At 48.4% G+C, this 13,198-nt stretch overlaps 1 protein-coding gene across 2 annotated transcripts in view; it reads left to right on the forward strand.

The window, feature by feature from the left end:
* Positions 1-13,198, forward strand: part of ELAC2 (elaC ribonuclease Z 2) — a 27,507-nt gene continuing 14,309 nt past the window's right edge. For both annotated transcript variants that reach the window (XM_060135666.1, XM_060135667.1), the window contains exons 1-8: positions 1-295; positions 848-898; positions 1,027-1,097; positions 1,837-1,901; positions 3,119-3,176; positions 3,915-3,983; positions 5,278-5,385; positions 6,627-6,685. In XM_060135666.1, the coding sequence (XP_059991649.1) occupies positions 63-295; positions 848-898; positions 1,027-1,097; positions 1,837-1,901; positions 3,119-3,176; positions 3,915-3,983; positions 5,278-5,385; positions 6,627-6,685 (714 nt within the window). In that variant the 5' untranslated portion in view covers positions 1-62. The remainder of the gene's footprint in view (positions 296-847; positions 899-1,026; positions 1,098-1,836; positions 1,902-3,118; positions 3,177-3,914; positions 3,984-5,277; positions 5,386-6,626; positions 6,686-13,198) is intronic.

Consider the following 13,198-nt stretch of genomic DNA (forward strand, 5'->3'; position numbering starts at 1 on the left):
CGGCGCATGTGGCACGCGGAGCGAGACCGCCGGCTGCGCCCAGGAGCGGGAGGAGGGGGCGCATGTGGGCTCTCCGCTCGCTGCTGGGGCTGCGGTGCGCGGCCGGGCGCGCCATGTCTCAGGGGCCGACTCGCCGGCCGCGGCCGCCCAAGGACCCGCTGCGGCACCTGCGCACGCGGGAGAAGCGCGGCCCGTCGTGGGTGCCTGGGGGCCCGAACACCGTGTACCTGCAGGTGGTGGCGGCCGGCGGCCGGGATGCAGGCGCTGCGCTCTACGTCTTCTCCGAGTTCAACCGGTTAGTGAGCCGCGCCGGGGTCCGGCCGGCCCAGCGGGTCCCCTGGCCAAGCCCCGCCCCGCAGGCCGCAGTGCTGAGCGACCAGAGCATCGGGGCCCCTTCCTGGGCTTGGTACCCCGTCTTTCCCCCCCTTCCCAGTGTGGATGCGAGAGCCTAGATCCCTTATATCCCCGTCCGTGTGGCTCCGGGAGGCCCCGCTGACCTTTAGACAGACTTGGGTATAAGCGTTCCCTTCCCAAGCCTCGGCCCCGAGCCCCCTCCCGTGCACCCCAGGACCTCCTAGTTCGTGTTGGGGGTGGGTAGGTCTGCGGAGGAGGTGATGGGGAAAGGACGCATCTCGCCCCAGTTCGAGCCTACTCAGGCCCCAGATCCCTCCCTGTCTCTGCTGAGGAGGGTTCAAACCCCAGCATCCCAACAGCAGAAATGCGGTTGGTAGCACAGCACGTGTTTTTAGTTGTTTTCCCTTGTGGTGTACAACAAAGCATATAAACGGTGGCAGAGGTTTTACAGAACCGAATCTAACGACTCTCTGGTGTAATGTTCGTCCTTTAGGTATCTCTTCAACTGCGGGGAAGGCATCCAGCGACTCATGCAGGAGCACAAGTGAGCCAGCCATTTTCCTGCGGGGTGGGGAATGACTCTGCGGCTTTGAGGCAGGAGGGTTGTTACAGCAGGAGAATGGGTCCCTGGTCCTTCTGTTTTGTCCTGCTCCAGCGCTTTCTTTTTCTTAGGCTGAAGGTGTCTCGTTTGGACAACATATTCCTGACCCGAATGCACTGGTCTAATGTTGGAGGGCTGTGTGGTGAGTATATTGTTTCCCGGGTCAGGGGCTGGGGGGAGGTGTCTGGGATTTTAACCTGCCTGGCCCTTTTTTTGCCCGACTTTGGAATCCAGGGGCTCTGGAATACTTTTTATGCCGGCCCCGTCAGCTGCAGCAGGGAGAATCAAAAGCTGACTCAGGAAAGTAGATTTGAAAGTAGACGCTGCCTGCAGGTGTCAACCATCCACCTCATTTATTGAGTTGCTGGACTGGAGGCGTGGGACAAACTGGAGAGTGTGGTGATGCCGATTACAGTCAATATACCAGTATTCACCACTGAGACCGTCCACTCGCTACACACAGATGCCCAGTGTCCAGATTACCCCCTTGTTTATGCCCATCAATTAGAAGGATCGAGATTGTTTTGCCGCCAGATTCTGTAAGGTTCGTGGAGCGGGTAGGAGGGAGTGGAGGCTGAACCAGTCTCATTCCCAGAGCTGAGACTCAGGTGAGGCCAGGAAGCACCCAGGGTGCGGAATCTGTGGCCTGCCTCTGACGTGGCATGATTTTGCACCTAAGGTGCCTCACCCTAGTGTCAGGTCCTGCCTGTTCTGGAGGCATTTGAGTGATGGCCGGTGTCCCTCGTAGGTCTAGCCAGCATCCCTTCCGCTCTGCACATGCACAACAAGCAGAAAACCAGCAAGTGGAGTAAGGAGTGCGCCTCCTGGCCGCAACTACGGGTCAGGGTGATGAGAGATCTGATTTTATTCGTCCCTTTTAGGAATGATTCTTACTTTAAAGGAAACCGGGGTTCCAAAGTGTGTGCTCTCTGGACCTCCACAACTGGTGAGTCTCTCCTGACTCAGCTGTCAAAGCTAAGCCCTCCATTTCAATGTGAGTAACAAGGGTTTCCAATTTTACAAATCAGCCTTCTGCCCTCCAGAGTTAATTGACGTCGGCATAAATACTTTGCCTTCCGAGTTATGGACACCTGAGTCCATAAACCTTATTAACTCTGTGACCTTGATTGAGTTGCTTTCCTTTCTGGAGCCTCAGTGTCTTCATCTGTGAAATGGTTTGCAGTTGTTAAGGATTAAACGAGGTAACACGCAAAACAGTCATTCTTTATCAGGTGTTTCACGCCATATGGACACAACAGATGTCAGCTTTTATCCTTATTTATTACATTTCAGACATCTTCGTCCCTTCCCAGCCAGCTAAGGACACTGTCGAGAGGTTGTGTACACCTTGTTAGCGTAAGGGTTCGCTTCCCAGGTGCTAGGGTAAAAGGCCAGCCCTGTAAAGTGTGTCCCCAGAGTAATGCTGCATGGCCGTCCCTCTGTCTTCTTCTCGTTGGTCTGTCCCTACACCTTCTACTGCCATTGCTTCCCATGTCCAGTCCTGCCCCCCTGTGACCGTCCAGCACTGCGGCCAGAGGGACCCCTCCCAAGCGGAACCGCAGGCGGGTCACTTCATCCTAAAACACTTCGAGGGTCTTTGTTGTACACACAGTGCAAACGCCTTCACGTGGCCCACAGGTCCTGTCGGCCCAGGCCCTCGCCGGCCCTGGCATCTGTGCCCTGGTCACCAGGCGGGGCTGTGGGCCGGCTTTTAGCTCTTCACGGAAGCCCCTTCCCGTCTCAGGCCTTCGTCCACGCACCAGTTCCCCTCTTGCCATGCCCGTGTCCTTCCTTCAGGGCTCACCTCAAAGGGTGTTTGCTCAGGAGCTGTCCCGACTCTCCAGCTGGGTCGGATCCCAGCTCCCCGCGTTTTGCGTATCTGCAGCTCCCTCAGCACCATGGCTGCTGGTTGTCGCTTGTATTGTTTCTGTCTCCCCCTGGATTCTTAAGTTCCGTGAGGGCGGGGACCCCATCTTTTCCCTGCTGACCCCTTGGCATCTAACATATGGTGGACACTCAGTAAATATTTGTATGAAGGAAGTTCAAAATACTCTGTGAACTGTGTTTAATGTCGGTACCTTTGATGCCTCTCGTGTACTTGAACGTGTTGCTGTGTCCTCCTGTGCAGCCATCACTGCTCACTTCCTTATTTTTCTTTCTTAGGAAAAGTACCTGGAAGCTATCAAGATATTTTCTGGTCCGCTGAAAGGAATAGACCTGGGTATGTCCTTGATTCTGACTCATTGCCATTTCTGTCTCATATGTCCCCGTCTCTCAAGTCAGACTCCATAGAAGCTGACGAAATTAAACCTTAAAGTCAAACGCTTCATCCACGCGAGATGAATTTTTAAAATAGCGTTTGCTGCGCCCTCACCTCCCGCTTCTCCCCAAACACGGGCAGGGGAGGCAGGAGTGAGTTAAAAGCTGCTGCGTGCTGGGTGGGGGTCTCCCTTGGGGCCCCGAGGCTCCGCCCTGACCCTACAGGTGGTTCTCGTCATCGAGTGGCCTTGGGTCCCTTGTAGTTAGAAGGGCTGTGAGCAGCTGACTGGGCAGGAGGCGCGTGGCCGCTTGACGGGAGGAGGCCTGGCCGATGTGCCGGCAGAGCCCGGTGCGTCTCTGGCTTGTTCTTCTGTAGAAACACTAGTATTTTATTTCAGAATGTGTCCCGGGCCTCGCGATGCCCAGCGTTTGCCTGGGTCTCTCATGTTTAAGTCTCGGCTTCGTGTTTATTTTAGCGGGTTATCGCCTGTGATCGCCGTGGGTCTTCTCCCGTGGCTGACCTAAATATTAGTGGCTGATGAAACTATGTTTTCGCTGTTTTCCTAAACACTTTGGTTTACTCAGAAATTCTGGCTTTAGCACAGACTCCCGCCAGAGTCGTGGGCAGCGATGTGGGCTTGACCCTCACGCCTCCCTCGTTCGCTGCTGCAGTCACTGTCCTGTGGTCTTTTCCCCGCAGCGGTGCGACCCCACTCCGCGCCGGAATACCAGGACGAGACCATGACCGTCTTCCAGGTCCCCATCTACAGTGAGTGTGAGGCCGCGATTCCTAGGAGTGGGAGGACGTGGGTCCGGGGTCAGGAAGGCAGGTGGCAACAGAAACTGCCGATCACTGGCCTGTGTACCCGGCTTTGTGTTCTGAGCACGATTAGGAAGTTTAGCCGAGGAGTTCCTGCCCTGAAGGAGCTTATGACCTTGAGGACAGACGCGTTTACCTCGTATGTAACGATCGTGATTGCACTTTGGGGCATCAGGTAATCCGGCTCTGCCCTCAGATCTGCCCGTTTATCGCCAGGGGCATTGCCACAGGTGTGGGCGCCCTCCTGGGATGCAAGGGCTTGGAGAGGTGGGCACAGGTGAGCCTCGTTCGTAAGCGACAGCCCGGCAGGAGTGCGGTTGGCGGTCAGAAGGGCTCGAGGGCCTCCTCAGGCCCCGGGGCCCGACGTGCGGTCCTGACGCGGAGACAGGCAGGCTGCAGGCGAGGCACTGCTGCGTCCGTGCCGCCCTGGGGTCTGGCTGACGCTCTGCGTCGGTCTCCCGACTGTGGGCGACGTGCAGGGCCGGCTCCTCGCCCGTCACCTGGTCTGAGCTTGCCGCGTGCGGAGGAGGGCAGACGAGCCCGCACCCCCGGCCGGAGGAGCCCAGGACCCGCCGGGAGACGGGCCTGCGCCGGCCCAGCTCACTCTCCTCGCGTGTCCTCCCCCGGCCGCGCTCCTAGCCTGGCGTGCGCCCCGCTCCAGCACGTGGCCCCGTACCCTCCGACACGTGCGAGTGATCAGTGCTGCGCCCGCCCGGCGAGCCCGGAAGACCGGGCAGCTCAGAGGGCCGGGCGGGGCGGGGGGTCGCTGAGACCAGCCGCCGTGTGCCCGCCTCTTGGGGCAGGGATTTCTTCTGTTCGCCACACCGCGGCCTGCGGGACCTTAGTTCTCCAACCAGGAATCGAACCCGGGGCCCCATGCAGTGAAAGCATGCAGCCCTAACCGCTGGACAGCGACGGGAGTGTTTTTCTGACCTTGACTGAACTGCCTGCCCGGTGGTGCCACTCCTCGTGGCAATGGGGAACCTTGGGCCAAGGTCTGTGCGGAGCGTGATGGCGGTGGATAAAGCAGCTGAGTGCGCGCGTGCTCTCTGCTCAGCGTGCTCTCGAGTCCCCGCTGCGGTCAGGGTGGGACCCGGGCAGAAACCTCAAGATGAGGAGGATGGGCGTGTAGCCCAGAGCCAGGCGGGGAGGTGGCCAGTAGAGGACAGGCCGGCACGGTGGGCGACCTGGCTGTGAGCTTGCCCTCGGCGTGTGTCACTTGCTCGTTTCCCTTCCCGACCAGGTGAACAGGTGAATGGGAAGCAGCAGCCAGCGCAGAGTGCAGAGAGGCCGAGTCCAGAGCCGTCTCCAGACCTGGGACCGGCAGAAGGGGACCAGTACCTGGCGGATGGTAATGGCGCGTGGGCAGCGGCGCGCCGGCGGGGGTGCGAGCCTGTCTTAATCCGTTCGCTGCTTCTGCTCTACGTTCGAATCTTTGTCATAAGGAAGTTCAGTGTGCAAAACAGACGCTTTTTCTTATCGCGTTAGGATTCGGCTGTGGGGCAGGTGAGAAGGTTGTCTTTAAAAGCGGCCGCACGAAGCTGTAGGGGCCAGTCCGCAGCCCTGGGGAGCCCCAAGCTTTGGCTTCAGTTTAACCAGAGGAAGAGCAGGACCTGGCAAATGATTGATTGGGAGGCTTTGTGTTTCTCTTTTTTTTTTTTTTGGTATAAAGTTACATTGTTTATTTCCTCATACAGCATAGATCATTAAGTCTTTACGATTGGTTACAGTCTTGGGATTTTTTTTTTGAATTGCCATTTCAATTGTAGCAAGTCAGTGTCATCCCCAGATCAAAGTCACTTCTTTATATGTGTACCCATCATATCTGCAGAACCCCACACACAAAGGTGTTCCAGCACAGTGTCAGCAGTGCAGAGAAGCCACGATGAACTTTTTGTCTCTCGTTAAGGCAGCAGTAACACAAGTTAATTTTTCCTGAGTGCAGAACCTAACAGCTAAGCAGGCAGAACAGTTATATCAACGAGTGGATTTGCACCTTTTCTTCCAGAATGACAGCCTACTGGGAAACTGGATTAAAATGCCAGGATGAGACGTATCACACGAATTGGGCTGCTTGAGGATGCTGTTGTCCAGGGGTGGGCAGGGTTGATAAGTTACTGTCTCTGCCTCAAGGCCGTGTCTGTCTGAGGACTGACAAGGGGCTGGCCCTCTGTGCTGTCCTTTTTGGGTGGCTCGGGTGAGGGCTGACACCCACGTCGTTTCTGCAGGCCTTGTAGCTTTTGTGTTATTTCCCATATTCCTACACTTGTTTGTGAAGCACGTTACAACTTACTTTTCCCCCACATCTCCACTTCTAGGTAAATCTAGGTAAAATGTGTCATTTTTTTAAACATTTCACTTGCCATTTTCTGGTTGGCATTTTGCATTTTTGTTTACTCAGATCTCAACACGAGTAGGAAAAAGAAAAGATCTGCTTGAGAAAAAATACCAGTGTTTCTTTGACCTTTGTATCCGAACAGTGCCATCCATATAAGTTTGTGTGAAGTCAGATTAGGTATCAGACGATCACCGATCTGTGGCACCTGGAGACATTGCTATTTACCTTGTGTGGTCGGATTTGTTTCTCCTCAGGTGTTGGCCAGAAAACGCACGGCAGGGACCCCTCCTTGGTCGTAGCTTTTGTCTGTAAGGTAAGCACCTTGCTGGACGCTCTGCATGAACATGTGTCTGGTGACCTAAGGGTTTCCGGTAGTTTGAAGGTAGCAGCTCCTACCGTCACCTGTGTTCAGAGGAAACAGTTGCCCTGGTTCCCAGTAAACCACCTATGCTTGTATGTACTTCCAGATTCTCTTCCAGCCAGAGTCAGGCTACAGAGACATGTTTCATATTTGGCTGTGAGCTTCTCTCTTGAACTTCAGAAATAGTTGATAAGTTTCTGAAGTTAAAGACAACTTTTTTTTTTTAGGAATTTTTTTTTGTTTGAAGTATAGTTGATTTACAGTGTTGTGTTAATTACTGCTGTATAGCAAAGTGACTCAGTTATACACATATACGTTCTTTTTTATATTCTTTTCCATTATGGTTTATCACAGGATATTGAAGACAGTTCCCTGTGCTATGCAGTAGGACCTTGCTGTGTATCCATTCTATATATAATACTTTGCATCTGCTAATCCCAACCTCCCACTCCATCCCTCCCCCGCCCTGCACCCACCACAAGTCTGTTCTCTATGTCTGTGAGTCTGTTTCATAGGTAAGTTCATTTGTGTCATATTTTAGATTCCGCGTATTAGTGATAGCATATGGTATTTGTCTTTCTCTTTCTGACTTACTTCACTTAGTGTGATCATCTCTAGTTGGCATCCAAGTTACTGCAAATGGCATTATTTCATTCTTTTTTATGGCTGAGGAGTATTCCATTGTATATATGTACCACATCTTTCTTCATTCATCTGCTGATGGACATTTAGGTGGTTTCTATGTCTTGGGTGCTGTGAATAGTGCTGCTGTGATCATAGGGGTGCATGTATCTTTTTGAATTAGACTTTTGTCTGGATATATGTCCAGGAGTGGGATTGCTGGATTGTATGGTAATTCTATTTTTGGTTTTCTGAGGAACCTCCTTACTGTTTTCCATAGTGGCTGAACCAATTTACATTTGCACCAACAGTGTAGGCGGATTCCCTTTTCTCCACACCCTCTCCAGCATTTATTTGTAGACTTTGAATGATGGCCATTCTGACCGGTGTGAGGTGGTAGCTCATTGTAGTTTTGATTTGCATTTCTCTAATAATTAGCAATGTTGAGTGTCTTTTCATGTGCCTATTGGCCGTCTGTATGTCTTCTTTGGAGAAATATCTGTTTAGGTCTTCTGCCCATTTTTGGATTGGGTTGTTTGGTTTTTCTGGTGTTGAGTTGTATGAGCGGTTTGTATATTTTGGAAATTAGCCCTTGTTGCATTGTTTGCAAATATTTTCTTCCATTCTACAGGTTGTCTTTTCATTTTGTTTATGGTTTCCTTTGCTGTGCAAAAGCTTGTAAGTTTGATTAAGTCCCATTTGTTTGTTTTTATTTCTGTTGCCTTGGGAGACTGACCAAGAAAACATTGGTAGGGTTTATGTCAGAGAATGTTTTGACTGTGTTCTCTTCTAGGAGTTTTATGGTGTCATGTCTTATGTTTAATTCTTTAAGCCATTTTGAGTTTACTTTTGTGTATGGTGAGAAGGTGTGTTCTAACTTCATTGATTTACATGTGGCTGTCCAACTTTCCCAACACCACTTGCTGAAGAGACTGTTTTTCCCATTGTATATTCTTGCCTCCTTTGTTGAAGATTAATTGGCAGTAGGTGCGTGGGTTTATTTCTGGGCTCTCTCTTTAGTTCCATTGATCCATTTGTCTGTTTTTGTGGCAGTACCATGCTGTTTTGCTTGCTGTAGCTTTGTAGTATTGTCTGAAGTCTGGGGGCGGGTTATGCTTCCTGCTTTGTTCTTTTTCTTCAGGATTGCTCTGGCAATTCTGGATCTTTTGTGGTTCCATATGAATTTTAGGATTGTTCTACTTCTTTGAAAAATGTCATGGGTAATTTGATAGGGATCACATTACATCTGTAGATTGCTTTGGGTAGTATGGCCATTTTAACAATATTAATTTCTCCTATTCAAGAGCGTGGGATATCTTTCCATTTCTTTAAGTCATCTTCAACTTCCTTTATTAATGTTATAGTTCTCAGCATATGTCTTTCACTTCCTTGGCAAGGTTTATTCCTAAGTATTTTATTCTTTGGGTTGTGATTTTAAAAGGTATTATTTTTTTACATTCCCTTTCTGATATTTCATTGTTAATGTAAAGAAATGCAACTGATTTCTGTATGTTAATCTTGTATCCTGCTACCTTATCAGTTCTGGTAGTTTCTGTGTGTAGTCTTTAGGGTTTTCTATATATAGTATATTATTTGCAAATAATGACAGTTTTGCCTCTTCCCTTCCAATTTGGATACCTTTAAATTCTTTTTCTTCTTTGATTACTGTGGCTAGGACTTCCAGTACTACGTTGAATAGAAGAGGTGAGAGTGGAACATCCTTGTTCCAGATTTTAGCAGGAAGGTTTTCAGCTTTTCACCATTGAGTATTATGTTGGCTGTGGGTTTGTCATAAATAGCTTTTATTATCTTGAGACATGGTCCCTCTCTACGCACTTTGATAAGAGTTTTTATCATGAATGGATGTTGAATTTTGTCGAATGCTTTTTCTGCATCTATTGAGATGATCGTGTGTTTTTTGTCTTTTGTTGACGTGGTGTATCACATTGATTTGAGTATGTTGAACCATCCTTGTGAACTTGGGATGAATCCCACTTGGTCGTGGTGTGTGATCTTTTTTGTGTATTGTTTGGTTCAGTTTGCTAATATTTTGTTGAATTTTTGCATCTATATTCATCAAAGATGTTGGCCTGTAATTTTCTTTTTTGGTGTTGTCTTTGTCTGGTTTTGGTATCAGGGTGATGATGGCTTCATAGAATGTCTTTGGGAGTGTTCCCTCCTCTTCAGTTTTTTGGAAGAGTTTGAGAAGGATTAAAGGACTACTTTTTCACAAAAAGCTTTGTTTCCCTTCAAATGAATCAGGCCTTTATTGAGGCTCCTTCACCTCTTTTAGTTTATATCATCTTCCTGTAGTTGTTACACTGCTAACGTACTAATTTTTTTTTATTGGAGTATAGTTGCTTTACAGTATTGTGTTTCTACCGTATAGCACAGTGAATCAGCTATACGTATACATATATCCCCTGTTTTTTTGGATTTTTTTCTGATTTATGTCACCACAGAATTGGGTAGAGTTCCCTGAGCTATACAATAGGTTCTCATTAGTTATCTATTTTATACATAGTATCAATAGTGTTTACATGTCAATCTCAATATCCCAATTCATCGCCCCCCAACTTGGTAGCCATACATTTCTTCTCTACATCTCTGTGTCTATTTCTGCTTTGTAAATAAGATTGTCTACACCAATTTTTTCAGATTCAACATGTATGCTTTAATATGTGATATTTGTTTTTCTCTTTCTGACTTACTTCACTGTTTGACAGTTTTCTAGATCCATCCATATCTCTACAGATGACCCAATTTTGTTCCTTTCTATGGCTGAGTAATAGTCCATTGTATATATGTACCACATCTTCTTTATCCATTCATCTGTCGGTGGACACTTAGGTTGCTTCCATGTTCTGGCTATTGTAAATATAGAGCTGCAGTGAACATTGTGGTGCATTTCTCTCTTTGAATTATGGTTTTCTCAGGGTATATGCCCAGTAGTGGGATTGCTGGGTCATATGGGAGCTCTATTTTTAGTTTTTTAAGGAACCTCCATACTGTTCTCCGTAGTGGCTGTATCAATTTACATTCCCACCAGCAGTACAGGAGGGTTCCCTTTTCTCCACACCCTCTCCAGCCTTCATTGTTTGTCGACTGTTTGACAGTGGCAGTTCTGACCAGTGTAAGGTGATAACCTCGTTGTTTTGGTTTACATTTCTCTAATATTTCGCAGTGTTGGACATCTTTTCATGTGGTTTTTTGTAAACGGGGTAAGTAAAACGCACCTCTTGAAACTGGCTTCTCAAGTGTCTGCCCTCTTCTGAATTCTTCTGCGATGCCCTACCTGGGGCATTTCTGGAGGACAGGTGTCTTTCCTTGACGGCCCCACAGGCCTTGTATTCAGTGCCCATCAGCACGGGTTTCAAAGCTGTTGTTACGGGAAGGAGCCACAAGGCGGCAGCACTTCTCCATGCTCCACTCTTGTTTTTTCTTTTTCTTTTCTTTTAATTTAATTTTTATTTTATATTGGAGTAGAGTTGATTTCTTCCAAGGTTGTGTTTGTTTTAGGCATACAGGAACTTGATTTAGTTATACATTGACGTATATGTATTCTTTCTCGGTTTCTTTTCTCCAATATAAGTTCTTACAGTGTGTTCAGTAGCGTTCCCTGTGTTATTCAGTAGGTCCTTTTTGAATATCGACTGAATATAACCAACCTCCTAAATTATTCCCCCCCATCTTTCCTTTTCGATAACCATAAGTTTTCTTAGTCTGTGAGTCTGTTTCTCTTTTGTAAATTAGTTGGATTGTACGAATGTATAGATTGCACCTGTAATTGGTATGATATTTGTCTTTCTCTCTCTGACCTACTTCACTGAGTATGATAATCTCTCGGTCCATCCTTGTTGCTGGAAATGGCATTAGCTCATTCTTTTTTTATGGCCGAGTAGTATTCCAGTGCATATATGTACCACATATGCTTCATTTATCTGTCGTTGGACGAGTTGGGTGCTTCTGTGTCTTGGCTATTGTAAATAGTGCTGCCCTGAAAATAGGGGTGCTCATGTCCTTTCGAATTAGGATTTTCTCCGGATCTAAGCCCAGGACTGGGATTGCTGGATCATATGCTAACTCTACGTTTAGTTTTTTAAGGAACCTCCATACTGTTCTCCATAGTGGCTGTACCAATTTACATCCCCACCAACGGTGTAGGAGGGTTCTCTCTTCCCCATGCCCTCTCCAGCATTTATTCTTTGTAGACTTTTTTTTGACGATGACACCATTCTGACCGGTGTGAGGTGATATACCTCATTGTAATTTTGATTAGCATTTCTTTGATACTGACTGATGTTGAGTATCTTTCCATGTGCTCTTTTAATTTTTATTTTTTAATACAGTGTGTGCATAATTTATCTCTTGAAATTGGCCTGTTGACAGTCAGCCCCGTTTTGAATTCTTTTCCGATGATTTACCCCAGGGCATTTCTTGAGGGCAGGTGTCATTCACAGCCCCGCAGGCCTTGTGAAGATCAATGCCCCTCAGCACTGGTTTTAAAGTTGTTGTTACGGGAAACGGCCACAAGGCAGCAGCATTTCTCCGTGACCGGCTCTGGGTCCCCGGCAACCAGAGCCCGAGGCAAAGTGCTGTTCCTGGGTTGCCAGTTAGAGGGCAATGGGCCAGAAGAAACGCCCCAGGCTTGTGTCTCGGGGCTTCTTCCCCTCACCCCTTCCGGCCCGCCTTCAGCCAGTCCCCACTCCGGCGTCACCGCTCTGCCGAGGGTGCTGTCTTCCGTGGGTAGGTGGGGCGACCCAAAGGAGGCGCGGACTCGGAGCTCTTCCAGCGCGTGGGCTCCACCATCCTTTGGGCGCACCCTGCTTGGTTTCGCTGATCATATGGTTTTTACCCTTACATTTGTTAATAGGAATAAACCCGCCTGGGTCTGGAGAGGGTGCGGGGCTCGTCTGCTGGCATGTCCTCCCTGGCTCCCTTGGCGGTCCAGCCTTGGGCCCCAAGCCTGCTCGGGCTCCAGGGACGTGACGCCAGCTCAGGGCACCAAGGCCTGAGGGGCACAGATTTGGCATTTCTTTTTTTTCTATTTTAAATTTTATTTTTTATTGAGGGGCACAGATTTGGCATTTCTTTTTTTTCTATTTTAAATTTTATTTTTTATTGGCGCGTAGGTGATTTACAGCGTTGCGGGTTTTGTTATCACTGCTGTTTTTTCCTCCGTGTACAGGAACTTGATTTCCTTATACATAGACCTATGTGTGTGCTTTTTCGGGTCCTCTTCCCATATCGGTTATTCCAGAGTGTTGAGTGGGGTTCCTTGTGCTGTAGCCTGGGTCCTTGTTGATTATTTTATAAATAGGAGTGTGTATATGTTAACCTCAACCTGCTCATGTCTCCCTGCCCACCGCCTTTCCCTTTCGGTAACCACAGGTTTCTCTTCTGAGTCCATGAGGCTGTGTCTGTTTTGTAAAGTTCATGTGTATCCACTTTTAGGTTCCACCCATGAGTGGTGTCATATGATACTTGTCTTTCCCTGTCTCACTACCTTCACTTAGTACGATCACCTCTACCTCCTTCCCTGTGGCTGGAAATGGCATTATTTCATTTTTTTCTTTTTAATGGCTGAGTAATACTCCATTATGTCTATGGACCCCATGTTTTTTTTTTTAATTACAGCAGAAATATTTCTGAGGATTTGGGGATTCCTTTTTTTTTAAATTAATTTTTATTGGAGTATGTTTGCTTTCCAATGTGTGTTAGCCTCCAGTGCACAACAGAGTGAATCAGCCATACACGTACAGATATCCCCTCCCTTTTGGACTTCCCTCCCATTTAGGTTACCACAGTGCATTAGGTAGAGTTCCCTGTGCTATATAGTGTGTT

The sequence above is a fragment of the Lagenorhynchus albirostris genome, chromosome 20 (genome assembly GCF_949774975.1).
Source record: "Lagenorhynchus albirostris chromosome 20, mLagAlb1.1, whole genome shotgun sequence".
NCBI lineage: Eukaryota > Metazoa > Chordata > Mammalia > Artiodactyla > Delphinidae > Lagenorhynchus > Lagenorhynchus albirostris.